This window comes from Mauremys mutica, chromosome 6 (assembly GCF_020497125.1).
Source record: "Mauremys mutica isolate MM-2020 ecotype Southern chromosome 6, ASM2049712v1, whole genome shotgun sequence".
Lineage (NCBI taxonomy): Eukaryota > Metazoa > Chordata > Testudines > Geoemydidae > Mauremys > Mauremys mutica.
This window is the reverse complement of record NC_059077.1, coordinates 47,014,715-47,034,414: the sequence shown is the minus strand read 5'-3', so window position 1 is coordinate 47,034,414 and position 19,700 is coordinate 47,014,715. Positions and strand designations below refer to the sequence as shown.

At 41.9% G+C, this 19,700-nt stretch overlaps 1 protein-coding gene across 2 annotated transcripts in view; it reads left to right on the top strand.

Moving 5' to 3' along the window:
* The first annotated feature begins 2,967 nt into the window (after nucleotides 1–2,967).
* The window catches only part of TNPO1 (transportin 1), a 172,799-nt gene continuing 156,066 nt past the window's right edge, over nucleotides 2,968–19,700 (top strand). Inside the window, exon 1 of one of the 2 annotated variants that reach the window (XM_045020832.1) lies at nucleotides 2,968–3,194. Coding sequence is in view for 1 of the 2 variants with exons in the window: in XM_045020830.1 (XP_044876765.1) it covers nucleotides 3,059–3,067 (9 nt within the window). In the remaining variant the exon portion in view is untranslated. The remainder of the gene's footprint in view (nucleotides 3,195–19,700) is intronic. The other variant, XM_045020830.1, reaches the window with a different exon arrangement.

Below are 19,700 nucleotides of genomic sequence, written 5' to 3'. Positions count from 1 at the left end.
ACACACAACAGGGCCTCTGACTTGTAAACTAAATCAGAGTTCAGTTCAGATAAGATTTCTGCTTCAACAACACATTTCCTTCACACATTCGCGATACTAATCAGGAGAAGTCAGCTTGATCTGAAAGGGTCCATCAAGGTTATAATCGCCTATGTTCATTATATAGCTGTGTGTTGAAAACAGAAGATATAACACATTTTGAAGCTGTTCATGGTGACATTAAAAGGGAATATAGTCTTATTAGTATTTGCCTTGTGTAGGTACAGCTGACTAAAATATTATTCCCAAACAAAGAAGAGTTAAGATTGAAGATGTATTTCAATGGAGTCCAGCTAATAGCCACTCAAAATATATTACTTTATAAAAATTCTATGTGGAAAAAAAAAGTTATAGAAATAGTCACAAAACTACAAGGAAAATTTTTTAAATACTGTGTCCTAGATATCTGGGTCCAGCTGAACTATGATTAGGGCAGGGGAATAGTGGCTTTTATCATCCTCAATCTGCCCCCACAGTTGCTATAATTTAATTTGATTTGATTTATAATCTAAAATGCTCAGCAACAGCCTGTAAAGGGCTATTATGGCAGCAGGTGATTGCTGAGTACAAGGGCACTCTGGCCATGCTTTTCCCCCAGTAACTGTTCACATACCCCTGAACAGTTTCCTATGTCAGCAGGAATCCTTGAGCAGTTGGCTTAACTGATATTTGTGCCCCTAGACTGGCTCAAAGCAGCTGCTGAAGGGACCAAGATTTGGCCCCCATAACCATAAAACTCCTTTACTTATTTTTTCCAGACTTCACAGGAAATATTCTAGTTTTGAATGACATATGGAATGTGAAATTTCAGGGGGATTTTTTTCCTTTGGTGGGGAAGCAAGATCAAAATCTGCAATTTCCCCTTATTTTCATAAGCAACTAGTGCAATTTTGGTGGCTGTTAAGACCGCCTATCTGACTTTTTTTTTTTACATTAAGAGCTGGAAAACCAAAAAGCAACAGAACACAGTATGTAAAATGTGTAAATAATAGGTTTTCAGCATATGTGGAACATGTATTTTTATTACACCACTCTTTAATCTCTTTTTTATTAGGATGTTTGCTTTGTTTATTTCTTAGCATAAACTATTAATAAACAATTTAAAACATGTAAAACTTCTGCAAGGAGATTTTATCGTGTGTGTTGAGGAGAGGAGGATTTTAGTATAACTCTGAAATTAAGTCTTAGAATTGAGCAATGCCTGAGAAAATGAGGGGGCTGTGATGGCATATTGCAGCCTTTACTAGGCAGGGGGGCAATAGGGTTGTATGTGCAGTGCCCTCCGTCAGAGCGCAGTGACTGGGTGTGCGGGAGCTGTGTGCATGAGTGCGGATCCCTTTCTCAAGGGACAGAGGCTTGGGGATGGAGCTGTTGCAGTATTTCCAAAAATCAAGTGTTCAAAAATCATGAAACTGTCTTAAAAATCAAAGGATTTTAAAAATATTTTTTGTATGTGTTTTTATTTACCATCTGGGTTTTGAGCCTTTAAGGTTCACTTGGGTCATATTTTCAAGTTTTTCTCTGCAACATGAGGGACAGAAAGTTACATTTTAAAAAGAGATGAGAATCTCATGTAATCACATGAAGCTGGGTCCTTAAGAAACAGACCAGATATTGCAGGACTCATGATAAAAATCTCAAGAGTTGGCAACAATCCAGGGTTGTGGGACCCTCTTAGAACAGTGTCTGGAAGAAAAGGAAGCTCTGTGTGGGAGACCCTTTAAGGGGATCAGTGGCTAGGAGAGAAGGGAAAGTGTGTGTGTGAGCACTTCTGGTGGGGACAGACAGTGGCTGAGAGAGGAGGACTGTTTGTATGTGGGGCTCAAGGGGTGTGGGGTGACATTGTCTGGGAGAGGGACCAGTGTTGCCAATTCTCCTGATTTTATCAAGACTCCCACAATCTTAAAGCCCCAGCTCTTGGAGGCAGTGACTGTGAGAATCTCAGCTTTAAAAAGTATCTAGCTCTCATGATCACATAGAAAACATGAGCCAAGTGTCTCCTAAAGACTCAGAAACCAGAAGGCAAATAAAAAGTACTCCAAACTGATTTTTTTTTTAACTCTCAGGATTCTGGGGGCCTGATTCATGATTTTTGAACACTTGGGGTTGGCAATACTGTGATTCTCTGAGGGGAGATACTGGCTGGGAGACAGGGGAGTGGGATGTATGTGTGCGTGACAGGGCAGTGGCTGGGAGCGAGGGGAGTGGGCTGTATGTGATGGCGCACAGGGCAGTGGCTGGGAGAGAGGGGAGTGGGCACAGTTGCCAGCTTTCATGGGGTAAATAAGCACCCTGACTTTCACAATAAGCCAAAAATCAAGCTAATCCATTTCAAAACAAGGCCAAAACAAGCCAATCCTTAAGAACCCCAACACTATGTGACTAGACCCCCTCTGGCATGTAGTCTGGGACTGTTGTGGGCCTGCTGTGCACCCTTGACTCTCTCCCCCCCTTGCCTGTGCTTGCTGGGAGCCGATCAAATAAATAAATAAAGAAGCAACAAGCTAAAAAGTAGCCAACAAGCAACTCACAAGCCAATTAAGCTAAAAAGAAGCTGAATTTCTGTGGGTTTGGTATGTCAGGGAGTGGGGGGGGGGTGACTGCAGGGGCGGGAGCAAGGGGAGTGGGCTGCGTGTGTGTGACTGTGCATGGGCAGTGGCTGGGCGAGGGGCGTTGGCTGTGTCTTTTGTGACTCTGAGGGAGGGGGGCAGAGGCTGGGGTAGGGGAATGGGGTTGGGGCGGGGCAGCCAAATCACTGTTGTCTCCAGCACACACCAGGCCACATGTCCCCGCTGGAGCCACCGTTGCCAGGGTTACAGGGATGTGGAGCCTCCGCCGTGCCAGGCCCCGCCCCATCCCGCCCCCCGACCAATGGGACGGGCGGTGGCGGCGAAGCCAGATTCCCTTTGTTCAGCCATTTCAGGGGCCGGGGTCGCGTTTTCTTGCCGGGCGCTGAGACGCAGCGGGAGAGGACGGGCCGCTCCCGTCCCTCGCCACTCCCCTGCCGCCGGGCTCTGGGATGGTGTGGGTAGGTGTCTGAGCGCCGCGAGGGGCGGGCGGGGCCATCGCCCCCAAGCCGTCATCGCCTGCTTGCGCGGATAAGGGCGGCGGCAGTGCAGGCGCCCCCGGGATGCTTCCTCCTCCGGGCCTAAAGGGTGAGTGGCCCTGGCGCCCCCAAGGCGGGGGGCGGGGAGCTGGGCATGTCTAGTCCCGCGCTCTGCCCTGCCCCGCCCCGCCCCCGGCTTTGGGTTCCAGTCACCGCGCTGCTTAACGACAGTGATGCAGTGACCGTGTCTTTGCTCCAGGAGGCTGGGGGCCCTTAAAGGGCAGGGGCTGTGTGCTAAGTACCAGCCATCGCGAGGCTGTAGCTCAGGTTAATGCAATACCCAGGCTTCAAGCGTAAGCTACACAGTCAAGAAACGAAAGTTTCCTCTGTAACATAAACTTTGCCATATTTTTTTTTTTGCCTTGCTCCCTTCATCGTGGGTCTTTGTGTCTCCCCGCTCTCTAGATTTGGTTGTGTGGGTTTTTTCTTTTAAAGAAAAGCTAAGAGAGGCAGAAAAGTCCAGCACTGGTATGGTTTATATATTCAGCAGGCTTAACTGATGGGACTTGTAAATCCTTTGCGCTAATGGAGCAGTGGAAATACTGAGGGCAGGTAGGCTTTTAGGTTTGGTACTGAGTGGCTTGCTGCATTTGTAATCTCTACAGCTCCTTGCTCTGAATAACAGATTTAAAATTTTATTAAAGTGAATATTTGAAATGAAATATACACAAGTTGAGAGGGAAGGTATTGTACATCTGGGGTCAGTAATCTCTCTTTCTCTCTCTCGAATTTGCAATCTCCAGTTTCAGGAGTGGAGTTGGAAAATTGTAACCAAAATGCTGTACATCTGTGTACACATATGGACTGTATATTATCTAAGTGAGCAGGTAGCAGTTTAAGGAATTTTCCACTGCACATTCTTCCTTATAACTTTGCCTATTTAATTTTTTATCCAGTGCCTATCTCCATAGAGTTTGAGCACTTCACATATATTATTTAGTGCTCAAGGACACATAAGGAGCCTGTGGCAGAACCGGGAATTAAACCCAGAGCCCTCGACCAGTGTTTAATCACAGTTTAAAAAAATTGGCAATATTTGTTCTATTCATGAAAATCCTTTTTGCATACCATATTTGAAACACTGATGATCAGCTGTTTTTTTTTAGTTATGACTGGGAGAATGGGTGGAAAGAGGGTTGTATTTTTTTACAACGGGAGCAAACTATGCTCTTGTAATTTTTTTTTTTAATAAAATGGCTGGAGAATGTGCCCATCTTTTCCCCAAAATTAATCAGTAGTCAGACAAAACTCAAAAATATTTAAACACAAAAGGTAATTATTTGGAAAATTATGAGCATGTGAAATGGGTTAGAAAGTAATGTTTTTAATCTTTAAGTACAGAAGTTGTGGCTGGCATGAATATTGATTTAAGAACCAAAGTCTACCATCACATATATGCAGAGTTCTCAATGACTTCCAACTCCAGTCCTGAATCGGGGCTGCAGCTGAATTTTGCTTGGCATAGCCTGAGGGAAAGTGACTTTATAGTATCTTGGCATCTCTCAGATGCAGGAGGAAGCTGGGGACCTTAGTGGTCTCTGATGTAAATTAGAACAACCCCAGGGACACTGCTAACTTGTAGCCAGCTGCTGTGCCTCCCTATGGAGCTGTCCAGCAGCCCTGAATAGCTTGAGTACTGTGCAATTTGGCCATGTTTCAACCTTTCCCATATCTGTGCCTTCCCAGTCATGCCTCTGGTGCACCCCAGTGCCTGGACTACAAGGAGAGGTGACATAAGCCCATTATACCTGCTCTGCACCACTGGGAAATCCTTCCAGAGCTGGTGTATGGGGGCTGCAGTGGAGGCCAAAATCCTAGTCACCCTGTCTGCAGTGAGCTTTTACTTTAAAATCTCCCATGGGTGCAGCTGCACTAATGTAGTCCAGGTGCTGAAGATCTAGACAACAGGATGGTACAAATGTTAGCACTATCATCAGTGGGGCTTTACCAGTGGTAATGCAAAAATGAGGGATTTAAAATATAGATATTTAAAGCTAGGTATAGACAAGGCCTGGGAGCCCAATTATTGCATCTGAAGGAAGAATTTTGCTGTAACTCTGTCTTGTCACTCCTATCCCCAGTGGTGGTGACTATTTATTAAATTAATCCACTCTTGCAGGCTGTCTGGGCAGGTAAAATTAAAATACATCGAAAAACTCTTCCCGCTGTCTTATGGTGTGGGAAATCTTGAGTATTGTGCATGAAATATCTTACTGACCTATTTATCCTCACAAACAAGTAGAAAATGGCATATTTTAATGAGGGTAGAGAAGTAAACTGATACGGCTCATTTCTAGCCATCAAAAGAATTCATTCTTTTTTCCTAGCCAGACTCAGTATCAGTGATATCAGTTAATTAACGAATTGTTGAAATAAATATGAAGCCTACTATAGATTGGATGATTCTGAGGCTGAGTCTAGATTTTGTATTTTCAAATCTGACACATGGCATACAATTAAAAACCTTTAAATAAAAGTGTATTTTGTTTGAGTATAATATGGAAGCTTACTGTTAAACTATTTCCCTATTACACAGTTTAATTATGTATAGCATATTTCATACAAACTATTGTAAATTACCTTATAAAGTTGAAATGTGTACAGCACTGTATACAATGGAAGACAAGGTGCCTGCCCTGAAGATTTTACAAGCTAAATAATTTAGCAGTAATCAAAATTAAATACAAAAGGAGAGAGAGAGAGAGAGAGAAACTGAGAGGTCAAAGCAAAATTTTTTTTGGCTGAGATTAGAAAATAGATGGGAGATGATGAGGGGAAGAGATGCAGAAAGACTGTTCTAATATCAGGATCTGGAAAGAAGGCCCTTGTACAAATGGTGGTGAGATGGTAAGAAGAGACTGAGGAGCCAATGGTAGACAAGAGGTCTGATTCGCATCAAAGACTGTTTACAAACAAACTTGCAGTAGTTTAACTAAAGGTACGTTTTTTAAACCAAACCAGTTAAACAAGAGCAAATCCCTGTATAGACCTACAGAGGGCAGGTGTACAGTGGCATAGCTATGGTGTAACTGTTCTGGCATAACCCTGTAGTGTAGATGCAGCCTACAGTGATAGAAGGAGGTTTTCTGTCGCTGTAGGATCACCACCTCATCTAGAATGGTAGGTAGGTCAACAGAAACATTCTTCTGTTCATCTAGCTACTTTTACACTGAGGAGTTAGGTTAGATTTTTCACCCCTCTGAGCACTGTAGCTATGTTGAGCAGGCTTTATTTAGGTGTAAGAGTGGCTTATATCTTTTAGCTTAAGTCAAATCCTTACTCACTTAAGCTAAATGAGTATAAGCTACTTTTAAACTGAAATGACTGTGTCTACACAAGGCTTTGCACCCATTTAACCAAACTGATTTTTAAATAGATTTGAGTTAAACCGGTGCAACTTTCTGGTGTAGACAAGCCCTAAGGTACACTAGTGAAATCAGGAGTGACTCCAGTGAACTCCATTGGGTTACAGAATATGAGATCAGCATAAAGGATGAAGGTCTGAATGGCTGAAGGATGTCCATAAACAGTAGTTAACAAAAAGAGAAGGTTTGAACTGTTTCTCAAAATAAATGGAGACCCAAAGTAACTGAGTAACTTTAGTATGAGGGTGATGTGATTGCACTTCTTTTTATGTGTGGAGAAACTAGTCATCATCAGTATTTTGAAAATACTGCAATCTGGAAAGCTGAGACTTCAGGAGGCCACAGGAAAAAAACCAGTTGTAATAATCAAACTGAGAGGAGAGAGTTATTTTGAATATATTAGTGATCTCTATTTACCAAATTGACATATTAAATATAAATTAGTTATCTCTGTGTAGTGCATATGAACATAAGAATGGCCATACTGGATCAAACCAATAGTCCAGCCAGCCCAGTGTTCTGTCTTCTAACAGTGACCAATGCCAGATGCTTCAGAGGGAATGAACAGAACAGGACAATTATGAGTGATCCATCCCCTATCATCCAGTCCCAGCATCTGGCAGTTGGAGACTTAGGGACACCAGTTGCATGATGTTGCATCCCTGACTGTCTGAGCTAGTAGCCATTGATGGTTCTGTCCTCTGTACCTAATTCTCTTTTGAACCCAGTTATTCTTTTGGCCTTCACATCCCTGGCAACGAGTTCCACAGATTTCTAGTGCATTGTGTGAAGAACTTCCATATGTTTGTTTTAAACCTGCTGCCTGTGAATTTCATGGGATGACCCCTGGTTCTTGTGTTATGTGAAGGGATAAATAACTCTTCCTTATTCACTTTCTCCACACTGTTCATGATTTTATAGACCTCTATCATAGCCGCCTTTGATCATCTCTTTTCCAAGTTGAACAGTCCAATCTTTTTAATCTCTCCTTGTATGGAATCTGTTCCATACCCCTAATTATTTTGTTGTCTTTCTCTGTACCGTTCCCAATTCTAATTTATCTTTTTTGAGATGAGGTGACCAGAACTACCCACAGTATTCAAGATGTGGGTGTATCATGGCTTTATACTGTGACATTATGATTTTTTCTGTCTTATTATCTATGCCTTTCTTAAGAGTTCCTAACATTCTATTAGCTTTTTTCCTGCTTCTTCACATTGAGCACATGCTTTCAGAGAATTATCCATGATGACTCTAAGATCCCTTTCGTGAGTGGTAACAGCTAATTGAGACCCCATCATTTTGTATATATAGGGATTATGTTTTCCACTGTGCATTACTTTGCTTTTATCAATATTTAATCTCATCTGCCATTTTGTTGCCCAGTCACCCAGTTTGTGAGATCCCTTTGTAACTCTTTGCAGTCTGCTTTGGACTTAACTGTCTTGAGTAATTTCTTACCACCTGCAAACTTTGCCACCTCCCTGTTTATCCCTTTTTCGAGATCATTTATGAATATGTTGAACAGCACTGATCCCAGTACAGATCTCTGGGGGATCCTGCTGTTTCCTTCTCTCCACAGTGAAAACTGGCTATTTATTCCCACCCTTTGTTTCCTGTCTTTTAACCAGTTACTGATCCATGAGAGGACTTTCCCTCTTATCCCATGACTGTGTATTTTGCATAAGAGCCTTTAGTGTGGGACCTTGTCAAAGACTTTCTGAAGGTCCAAGTACACTATATCCGCTGGATCACACTTGTCCACATATTTGCTGGCACCTTCAAAAGTTCTAATAGATTGGTAAGTCATGATTTCCCTTTACAAAAGCCCTGTTAACTCTTCCCCAACAAATCGTGTTCCTCTTTGTGTCTGAGAATTCTGTTTTGTACTATAGTTTCAAACAGCTTGCCTGGTACTGAAGTTAAGCTTACCAGCTTGTAATTGCCAGGGTTGCCTCTGAAGCATTTTTTTAAAAATTGGCACTATGCTATCTTTCCTCCAGTCATCTGGTCTGAAGGCTGATTTAAGTGATAGTTTATATACCACAATTGTATTTCTGCAATTTTATATTTGAGTTCCTTCAGAACTCTTGGGTGCATACCATCTGGTCCTGGTGACTTATTACTGTTTAATTTATATGTATATAATTTATATATATTTATATGTATATATTTATGATTGCTCTGAGGACACTATGCAGTGTCTGTATCATGAAATCATTTAACCTTACTATATTTCCACAACATATGGTCATAGTATACATTTCAAACCATTTATAAATTTGTTTATGCTGCAGTGGAAGATGATATTAAGATCTGCCCAGTCCATTGATTACAAGTAGTTCCGTAGTAACTAAAACACCTATTGACCTGGTATTTAAGTAAGAACAACAATTAATTATTGCACAATGTGGTCAACCGCCCTTATTTCTGAGGTGAATGATTAGGTGTTTGGTTTTTTGTTTTGCTTCCTTCTTTCTTCCCTTTGTACTTTGTACTTTCTCCCCTCTAATCTCTCATATTGTGGGTTGATTCTGGGAAGATGCCACTACTAAGGGAAGGCCTCATTAAAGAGGTGCATCTTGCACTTGGCCAAGGTTGAGATCAACCTTTATATTTTCTGTTAATGTGTTCTACAGCTGGAGTCATAGAATATCAGGGTTGGTAGGGACCTTAGGAGGTCATCTAGTCCAACCCCCTGCTCAAGGCAGGACCAATCCCCAACTAAATCAGTCCAGTGTACCTGGATGACAGGAAAAAACTAAACAAAATATGTGGTGCCATAAAAAGTTTCCTTGTTTGGGAATACTTTTATAAGTATAAACATAAAAACAAATATTATATTAGAGCACCAGACTGAGATTTAGGAGACCTGGGATGAGATCCTTACCCCTGCATAGGCCCCTTTCTACCTGATAAAAGGGCCGGAACAATGTTACAGGTCTGTAAAAGCCTCAGTTCAATTTGTGGAAGATTCCCCCCCAAAGACACCGTGGAAGACAGCATTAAGACTGCCTTCTGAGGACCCCCCTGAAGGCATAGGGTAGGGTCGTGCAGTGGGAGGAATATGTTGGGGGCTGGGGCCACACATGCAGTCCTACTAAGATTCTAACTACCTCTGCAGCCCACAGAAGGTTGTTGTAATTTATATAGGCCCCCAGGGTTGTCTAAGTTAAATTGAGGAGCTCTCCAACTCTTGGAGCAGCCCAAGGTCAGGAGGGCATAAAGGTGAAAAAGCTATACTAGCACCACGTACTCCCTTCCCCCTCTCCTGTCAGTTCTTTGCTGTGTGTCTCAGAGTTGCAGCACAGAATCTCACCTCGATCTCTACCATATTTCCACCTTGGCTACTGACTTACTATTGTGCATTGGGCATAATCACTTTGTCTCTCATTACATTTGTATTTTTATCTGTAATATAGGTACACAAAACTTATCCTCCCTTGTAAATCTTACGGAAATCTATGGATAAAAAGCACTTTATAAATGCCAAGTATTTTTATTTTATTACTATTATTCTCGTGGTGCTATCTCTTGTTAGTAGGTGGTCATCCCAATTTTGTAGCACTTTGCACATGCTAATATCTACTCTCATTGCATTCTTTCTACCTATGATGTAGAATTGAACATTCAGAATGGAGATTTTGAATTGTAGATTTTAAGGAATATATTTTTTGAGCTAGTGGATTTATGCTATATTAATGGTTCTAAAATGTGATCTCTAGACAACTGGTGGTCTGCAGAGCTGCTGCCATCACAAATCATATTTAGGCAGATTTGATACTAATGTAAATCTCTACAGATTGCAGGGAGAAGGAATTTAACAAGTAGAAGATGCAAAACATAACCATATGCATTGCATTGCATCAAGTTAATCTTTATTGCTACTTTGTTCATTCATTTCATCTTTTTGATGCTCTTTTTGTGAAACCAAGCACTAGATCAGGTGCCACAGGAAAGTTGTAGCGTTGGGAGGCTGGTGGTGGTGGTGGTGAACAAGAGGATCTCTGTTTACAGATATGGTCCATCGTATGAAAAAGCTTTGGAGCCATTATAACAGGGCTTCTCAAACTGGGGGTTGGGACCCCTCAGGGGGTTGCGAGGTTATTACATGGGGGGTTGCAAGCTGTCAGCCTCCACTCCAAACCTCGCTTTTCCTCCAGCATTTATAATGGTGTTATTAATTAAAAACACTTTTTAATATATTTAAGGGGGGTCGCACTCAGAGGCTTGCTATGTGAAAGGGGTCACTAGTACAAAAGTTTGAGAATCACTGCATTATAATATCATACCTAACAGGCAACTGTCAGATGTAACTGGAAACATTTGTAACATTGTGTCATATTGAGTTCCGAAGTACCTCTTAAAAACATCTGTTCAGAGAAGCTACAAAAATGTAATACTTCATGTATAGAGGAAACACAGATCACTGGACATGGAAAACTTAATAAATTCAATGCAATTAACTTTATTGGACTGTCCAGAATATGAGATTTAATTTAAGAGAATAAAATTCATAGCACTTTTGGTTGTGAAGTTGTATAAATCAATTAGTTGCTGTCATTTGTCTTGTTGAATCTGCAGCTAGGCAGAATGGAATAAAGGCACCTGAAGTTTCCTCTTAGTGGAGTAAAAGTATAGCTTTTACCTTCTAAGTCCCATGTACATTTTAGACACTGCTATATGAAAGAAATCTGGTTATAATACAGTAGTCCCTTGACATGGTATTTTGTCTTGTAGTGCAGAATGAACTCTGCATTAAGTCTTGAGCTTGATATTTTGGGAAAATGATTAAAAACACACTTTGCTCTTATCAACACTGTGTGACCAAATCTTGTTTTAACTTTGTTGGTGGACTGTAGTGTTGGAGCCAGATCCCCCAACACAATAGTTTCTCAGCATAGGTTGTCAACATCACAGCTGAGTCACTGAAACCTAGGGATGAACAGAAGTCAAAAAAACACTTGACATTCTAAAGGAGTAGCAGAATATATATGTTTTTTAAAAATTATGTTCAAATGTATTTATTTGTATTCTTTCTATTAAACATCAGATTTTACATGACATTAAGACTAAGCACAAGGGTTATAGGCAACAGGGATGGCTTTAGCATATAATGGGTTTTTTTAGGGCTGTCAAGCGATTAAAAAAATTAATCACAATTAATCACATTCTTAAACAGTAATAGAATACCATATATTTAAATATTTTAGATGTTTTTTACATTTTCAAATATATTGATTTAAATTACAACCCAGAATACAAAGTGTACTGTGTTCACTTTATATTTATTTTTTATTACAAATATTTGCACTCTAAAAAACAAAAGAAATAGTAATATATTTCAATTCACTTAATACAAGTACTGTAGTGCAATCTCTTTATAATGAAAGTTGAACTTACAAATGTAGACTTATGTACAAAAAATAACTGCATTCAAAAATAAAACAATGTAAAACTTTAGAACCTACAAGTCCACTCAATCCTATTTCAGCCAATTGCTCAGAGAAACAAGTTTGGTTACAATTTGCAGGAGATAATGCTGCCCACATCTTGTTTACAATGTCACCTGAAAGTGAGAACAGGCGTTCCATGGCACTGTTGTAGCTTGCATCACAAGATATATATGTGCCAGATGCACTAAAGATTCATATGTCCCTTCATTCCTCAATCACCATTCCAAAATATATGCAACCATGCTGATGATGGGTTCTGCTCGATAACGATCCAAAGCAGAGCGGACTGACGAATGTTCATTTTCATCATTGAGTCAGATGCCATCAGCAGAAGGTTGATTTTCTTTTTTGGTGGTTTGGGTTTTGTAGTTTCTGCGTGGAGTGGTGTTCTTTTATGACATCTGAAAGCATGCTCCACACCTCTTCCATCTCAGATTTTGGAAGGCACTTCAGATTCTTAAACCTTGGGTCAAGTGCTGTATCTATCCGTAGAAATCTCACATTGGTACCTTCTTTGTGTTTTGTCAGATCTGCTGTGAAAGTGTTCTTAAAACAAACGTGCTGAGTCATCATCTGAGACTGCTTTAACATGAAATATATGGCAGAATGCAGGTAAAACAGAACAGGAGACATACAATTCTCCCCCAAGGAGTTCAGTCACAAATTTAATTAACACATTATTTTTTTAATGAGCATCATCAGCATGGAAGCATGTCCTGGAATGGTGGCCAAAGCACAAAGGGGCATATGAGTGTTTAGCATATCTGGCACGTAAATACCTTGTAGCGCCGGCTACAAAAGTGCCATGCGAACACCTGTTCTCACTTTCAGGTGACATTGTAAATAAGAAACAATCAGCAGTATCTCCCATAAATGTAAACAAACTTGTTTGTCATAGCAATTGGCTGAACAAGAAGTAGGACTGAGTGGATTTGTACGCTCTAAAGTTTTACATTGCTTTGTTTCTGAGTGCAGTTATGTAACCAAAAAAAAAATCTACATTTGTAAGTTACACTTTCACAATAAAGAGGTTGCACTACAGTACTTGTATGAGGTGAATTGAAAAATCCTACTTCTTTTGTTTATCATTTTTACAGTGCAAATATTTGTAATAAAAAATAATAATATAAAGTGAGCACTGTACACTTCGTATTCTGTGTTGTAATAGAAATCAATATATTTGAAAATGTAGAAAAACATCCACAAATATTTAATAAATTTCAATTGGTATTCTATTAACAGTGTGATTAATGTGATTAATTTTTTTAATCACAGTTTATTTTTTTGAGTTAATCGCATGAGTTAACTGCGATTAGTTGACAGCCCTACTTTTTTTTTTACATTTTAAAAAGCCCCAAAACATATGGCTAAGATTTTTCAATTGACTAGTGATTTTTAAGATGTTTGATTTTGAATTGCTCAGTTTCAGAAACCTTTACATTTCTAATTTTCAAAAAGTGTTGCCCACACTCCCTCTGAAAATCAGACCCTATTTAAGATATCTCAAATTTGGCATCTCCCAACTGAAGTACTTACAAATTACTAGACACCAGTAATGAGGTATGATTTTCAGAGGGAGGGGGATCAGAACTTTATGCAAACTGAAAATTTTAATATTTTGTGGTTGGACACTTCAAAATGGAGTAACTTATGACTAATAGATTTTTGCACACTATAGAGAATGCTGGTACTTAGTACATTACCTTTCTAGGTTTTAGCTTCTAGGATCTTACCTTGTCCTTCCAGGCTCAGAGGTACACAACTTACTGAAAGTTCTGCTTTCCTAAGAAACAATGTAGCTGGAGACTAATCTTACACAGATAATGGTCCAAATCTTCCCAGAATCTGTATTACTTTTTCCTGTTATTATTTGTATTGTGGTAGCACTGAGGAGCCCGGATCAGGACCCTTTGTACTAAGCACTGTACAGTTATATAACAAAAAGACAGTTCCTGTCCCAAAGAGCTTACAATTTAAGTATAAGACAAGAGCCAGCAAGTAGATACAGACAGACAAAAAACAGCACAGGGAAATAATGAGACCATATTATAGTGGTGTGGGAGCACCACTGTACTTAAGGTTGCATCATGACATCTGTTTATAGGTGGACCTCTAAGTTCTCTAAAATGGACATGCTTAGACAGATTTCTTTAAAATTTGGTGTGCCTCCTGGGAGTGTAGGGAAGTGTTAGTGATCTACATTTGGAGTCATTTGACCAAGGAGTTCCTGAGTTACAGGCTCCCCCCCTCAAAAAACAAACAATAATTTCCTTCTGACGCCTTGTACTGTTAAACTGAGAGGTGCTAATGACTGTGCACCCCAGTTTTGCAACAAAAAAACTTTAAAAACAGACTCCAAAGAGAGACTGCTGAACTCAAATTAATATGCAAATTAGATACAATTAACTTAGGTTTAAACAGAGACTGGGAATGGTTGGGTCATTACACTAATTGAATCTATTTCCCCATGTTAAGTTCTCCTCACACCTTCTATGGGTCATCTCGATTATCACTTCAAAGATTTTTTTTCTCCTGCTGATGATAGCTCATCTCAATTGATTGGACTCTTACAGTTGGTATGGGTACTTCCCCCTTTTTATGTTCTCTGTATGTATAAATATCTTCTGTCTGTGTGTTCCACTCTATGCATCCGAAGAAGTGAGCTGTAGCCCACGAAAGCTTATGCTGAAATAAATTTGTTAGTCTCTAAGGTGCCACAAGTACTCCTGTTCTTTTCTCAACTACACTGTAGCCCTAGTTCTGCAAGTGCACCCCAACAGTGCATGAAAGCTATGAATAAGTTTTGAAGGAACACTAGTTAGGAAACAGAAGGGTTCATGCCTGACCAGAAAATGTATACTTTATGACATAGAAACATTACAAACTCTGACACCTCAGTGTTTCTCAGAGATGGGGTGCATTTACTGGACAGAGGATCTCTGTCTCAAACATATAACTCGGTATTTTGGAACAGAATCCCTGTCTGTGAATTTCTCTTGCTAGCCCAGCCACAGACTTCACCCTCCAATCATTGTGAAACACAGTCAGGAACACCATTCCACTATAAAATAGTTATCCTTCCTTCCTTCCAGGCACTGCATGTGAGTCAGCTTATAGAAGGGGGGAAGTAACAGCAACAGAACCATTTGTGTACAAGGGAGTGAAGACTTTAGGAAGATGCATTCCCTGCTTGTGGTGGGGAGGCCTGGTTTCAGTCGTGGAGAGGGGCCAGGTTGGAGAGGGGCATGGCTGGGGAGATGTGCCTAAACAGGGCTGGTGGGGCCCAGCTTGAGAGAGAGAGAGTGTGTGTGTGTGTGTGTGTGTGTGTGTGTGTGTAAAAGGAGAAGGGGAAGGCACCTGGCTCAGTATGCAGTTTGAAGAATGTGATACGTACAACTGCCTAAATGACTACTAACTCCTACCAACAACATATTTTTTCATGTTAAACAAAAAAACCCTAGGAAATTCAGTGGCAAAAAGCTACATTATCACAGAGTCATGGTTGCTTGGTGGTATGTTGTTCCCTTGCAGAATTCTGAGTTGAGCAAAACTCAAAATTCTGAAAACCAGGAAATGCGCAGCTAAGGTTGCCAATACAACCTTAACTCTTCTATCTTTCAGCAATTCTCCAGTACACCCTATTAACATACATACCTACCTTTATTCTGCCAGTCCGACAGTTGCTGAAATGTACAAACTCTTTACATCCTTTTACAACCCATTCACTCTCACCTACAGGATTCTATCTAATATTATCAGAAGACAAAAAGGGTTGGGGGAGAAAAAATGGTGCCCATACCACCTTCCCTTTGCCAACAATGCCTGAATAGGTATATAGCACGTACTCATGCTGGCTCTTGGCACTATAAGATTTGGGAGGCTTCATATCCTTGCATACACTCACACACTTAGCCAACTGCCCAGAAAAACTACCAAACATGTCCAATTTAAGAACCATTTTACAGTCTTTTATAGCTCCCTCATCCTGAGGGTATGTCTACATTTGAGTTGGGAGGTGTGATTCCCAGCTCATGCAGATGGACCTGCTCTAGCTCCACTTGAACTAGCATGATAAAAATAGCAACACAGCTAGGGTAGTATGGGCAATGGCTCAGGCAGCCATCGAAGCATGTATCTAGGGGATCCAGGCAGGTTTGTACTCAGGTAGCATGTCTGAGCCGCTGCCCATGCTACCCTGGCTGCACTGCTATTTTTAGTGCAGCGGTTCTCAAACTGTGGGTTGAGACCCCAGAGTGGGTTGTGAACCCGTTTTAATGGGGTCGCCAGCAGTGTTCCCTCTATTTTTTCCTACCCATGTGTGGAATGAATTTTGTTATGTGCACCAATATGGAGGTGGGGATCAGATTACAGGCCCCCCCTGCCTGGGGCTGAAGGCCTGGGGCTTTAGTTTTGGTCCCTCTGCCGGGGGTGGCAGAGCTTAGGTGGGATCAGGCTTCCGTCCCCCCTCCTGGGGTCGTGTAGTAATTTTCATTGTCAGAAGGGGATCGCGGTGCAATGAAGTTTGAGAGCCGCTGTTTTAGTATGTTAGCTTGAGCAGAGCTAGTGCAATATGTCTACAAGAGCTTGGAATCATACCTCCTAGCTCAAATGTAGATGTACCATTACTCACAGGATACTGTCTCAACCTACACTTTCACTTAACCATCATTAAAGCATTAGAATCTTCTTATATTCCTCCTGACAGTATCCTTTGTAATAAAAGCCCTATGCCTTGACAAAACGTAAACAATTTTTCATAGAAATGAGGCACACTTCATCTGGAAGGTACACATGCACGTCTTCCCTTTTCTCAGACGAGAGGGTGTAAAACTTAGATCCTCATATCACAATCACAGCTTTATCTCACACCTCAAAGTAACCCACTGATCTTGCAAACACACTTTGGCCATGCAGAGCTAATTATTGCCTCCACCATTCACTACATCTATACCTGATACTAACCACAATTAGTCTACTTGGAGTGTATGTGAAAAATAAATGCTTAGACTGCTCTCACGTTTGTAATTGTAAATGGGGAATCATCATTGAACATGTATGTTTCTAATGGGGCCCCGCAGGGATCAGTTCTTGGCTTTATGCTATTTAACATTTTTATCAATACCTGGAAGAAAACATATTCCAGCTTGCTACTGACAACACCCTTCATTATAAAATCCCTGTGTCCTGCTAATTTATATAATGTACACATTTGTGCATTGAAACGATGCATATTGGATCCTTAAGGTACACATGCAGCTCTTCCCTTTGCTTACACGCATTGGTGGGTGCAAAAGATAGATTTCCTCATATAATAATCACAGCTCTGCCTCTGTCACACACTTCAAAGCAGAGGCTATGCGTGGGGTGGGCATGTGGGGTCACATCTGCCCCTCTCCCCCTGATTTCTGCCTTTTATTAAGCAAGCATCCACCAGCAATGGGGGGCTTGCAAGGTGGAGCCATTGCAGTCCAGTGGACTCAGCAGGAGCGGCTGAGTCCCAGGGCTTTCCAGGGAGGGACCATCTAGCTGGGGAGCACACTGGGGCTGGGCTGGGCAGGGCCATAGGAGCAGGCAATGGTAGCAAGCGGGGCAGGGCTGTTCCTGGTGTCCAGCAGCGGGGAGCTGGGGCTGGGCGTGGGAACCAGCAGATCCATCCCCACCTTCCCTGAACTAGCCATGGGTGCAGGGCTCTACAGGGGCTTCAGCGGCCACAGAGCCTGGCCAGAGGTGGCTCAGCAGAAGAGGGCTCCTTCTGCATGTGGCTGCTGCCTTGGGCACAAAGCCTAGGGGATGGAGCAGCCCCACAGTCCCTAGGGCCTGGGCCTAGCGGGACGGCAGAGGGGCAAAGAGGGCTCTAAGCCCCTGCTTGGGGGGGCTCCTGTGGAATCTGTGAGTTTGGGGCAGGAACAAGCTGGAAATCGCTTCTTCCCCAAGTCCAGCACTGAGGGGTGGAGAGGCTCCCCCATCTGGTGCTGTGCGGGGCTCCAGGCGGCTTTGGCATACGCAGAGCTCAGCATAGGCACCGACTTCCCACTTTGCAGTGGGTGCTCGACCTCCACCTCTGCCCCTGCTCCCCCGACTCCACCCCTTCCATGAGGCCCCACCCCAGCCCTGCCTCTTCCCACCCCTTCCCCATCCCCATTCCAATCCCTTCCCCAAAGTCCACACCCCAACTCTGCCTCCTTCCTGCCCCTATTCTAACTCCTTCCCGAAATCCCCACCCCAGCCCCTCCTCCTCCCCTGAGTGTGCCATGTTCCCGCTCTCCCCCTCTCCCCCCCTGGAGCGTGCTAATGCCACCAAACACGTGGCTGGGAGGTAGGTGGAGGAGTGGGGATGTGGCACGCTCGGGGGGAGAGGAGGAGGGCCAGAGCGGGAGGGGAGCTTGGCTGCTGGTGGGTGCTCCGGCCCCAGAGCACCCATGGAGGCGGTGACTATGGAGCTCAGCTACTTCTGTGGAAGGGTCTTGGGCTTTCCTGGGTGCCAGCCCAGCCACAGTCAGCAGGGAAGGAATGAGCCTGCTGGCCAAGCTGCAGATGTGCTTAGCGCTCCTGCCAGGGGCTGGTTCTCCACACAGTGCCGGAAGCAAGACATGCCCCGCTAGGGGTTTATGGAGGAGCAGCAGGGCTGGGGGGCAAAGCAGGGAGGGGACAGCAACAGGGGAAGCTGGGGGAGAAGGCAACAAGTAGGGGAGCATGCAAAGGACTGATGGGTGGGCAGCAGAGGTGAAGCATGGGGCAGTCAAGTGCCCCCCCACTATCAAAAGCTACACATTGTCTCTACTTCAAACACACATTGAAATAGGCTTTGCTGTAAACTGTTAAACATTCACTATGTAAATAGTGAAAACAACTATATGAAATTAGTATTTCTATTTATTTACAAACACTTATTTATCCATTCATTGAGCTCTGTTTATCTTGGGGGCAGGGAAACAGTTACTATTTTACAATCCTCTGCATATTCAGTTTCTGTCTGTTTCATTATTAGTTACTTTTCGTGGCACTCTTCTTAGTTCTGGAGTTTGGACTAAGAACTAATTCATAACTGAACAAAATAAATACACAATAGAATGCTTTGTATAGTGAATAATATTCATAAACCCAACAAAAACTATATTAAAATCTTTAAGAGTCTAACAGAAAATACTGAAAACTCACAGTTCAAAGTAGGGATGACAATGAATTCCCTTAATAGGTCACTATTTGAGAATCCCTGATTCATTTTGTAAGAGGTGTATTCATATGTGATTAAATGTTATCTTTAAACTAAAATAATTGCTAACTGGATGGGTAGCACTGGGGAGCTCTGTCCAGTTTAGTTGAAGCTGCATCAGCTCCCAGTTTGTCTGCACATTGAGTTTTTAGGGCTTTTTTGCACTGGTGTAGAAACAGGGATCTAATTGTGTTGGTGCAAGATCCTAATATAATGGAGTCCTGGTCCATGACTAAGGCTTCTAGCCACTACAGTAATACAAGGATAATAATAATTAATAATAGTATAGATACACTGGTATAAAAAAAACTTGGACCAAGGTAAATTGTAACAATAAAAATAACTTTTTACACTGGTGCAACACATCTATAAGAGTTTTCACTGGTACACTTATGTTGGTGTTGCTCTTCTGATGCAAAAAAACAACACAGACAATGCCCAAGTCTCTTCAAATCCATTTATGTTTTTTGTTTGTTTTTTGCAATAGGAATTCTAACATCACAGGGTATGGTTTTTTTTTT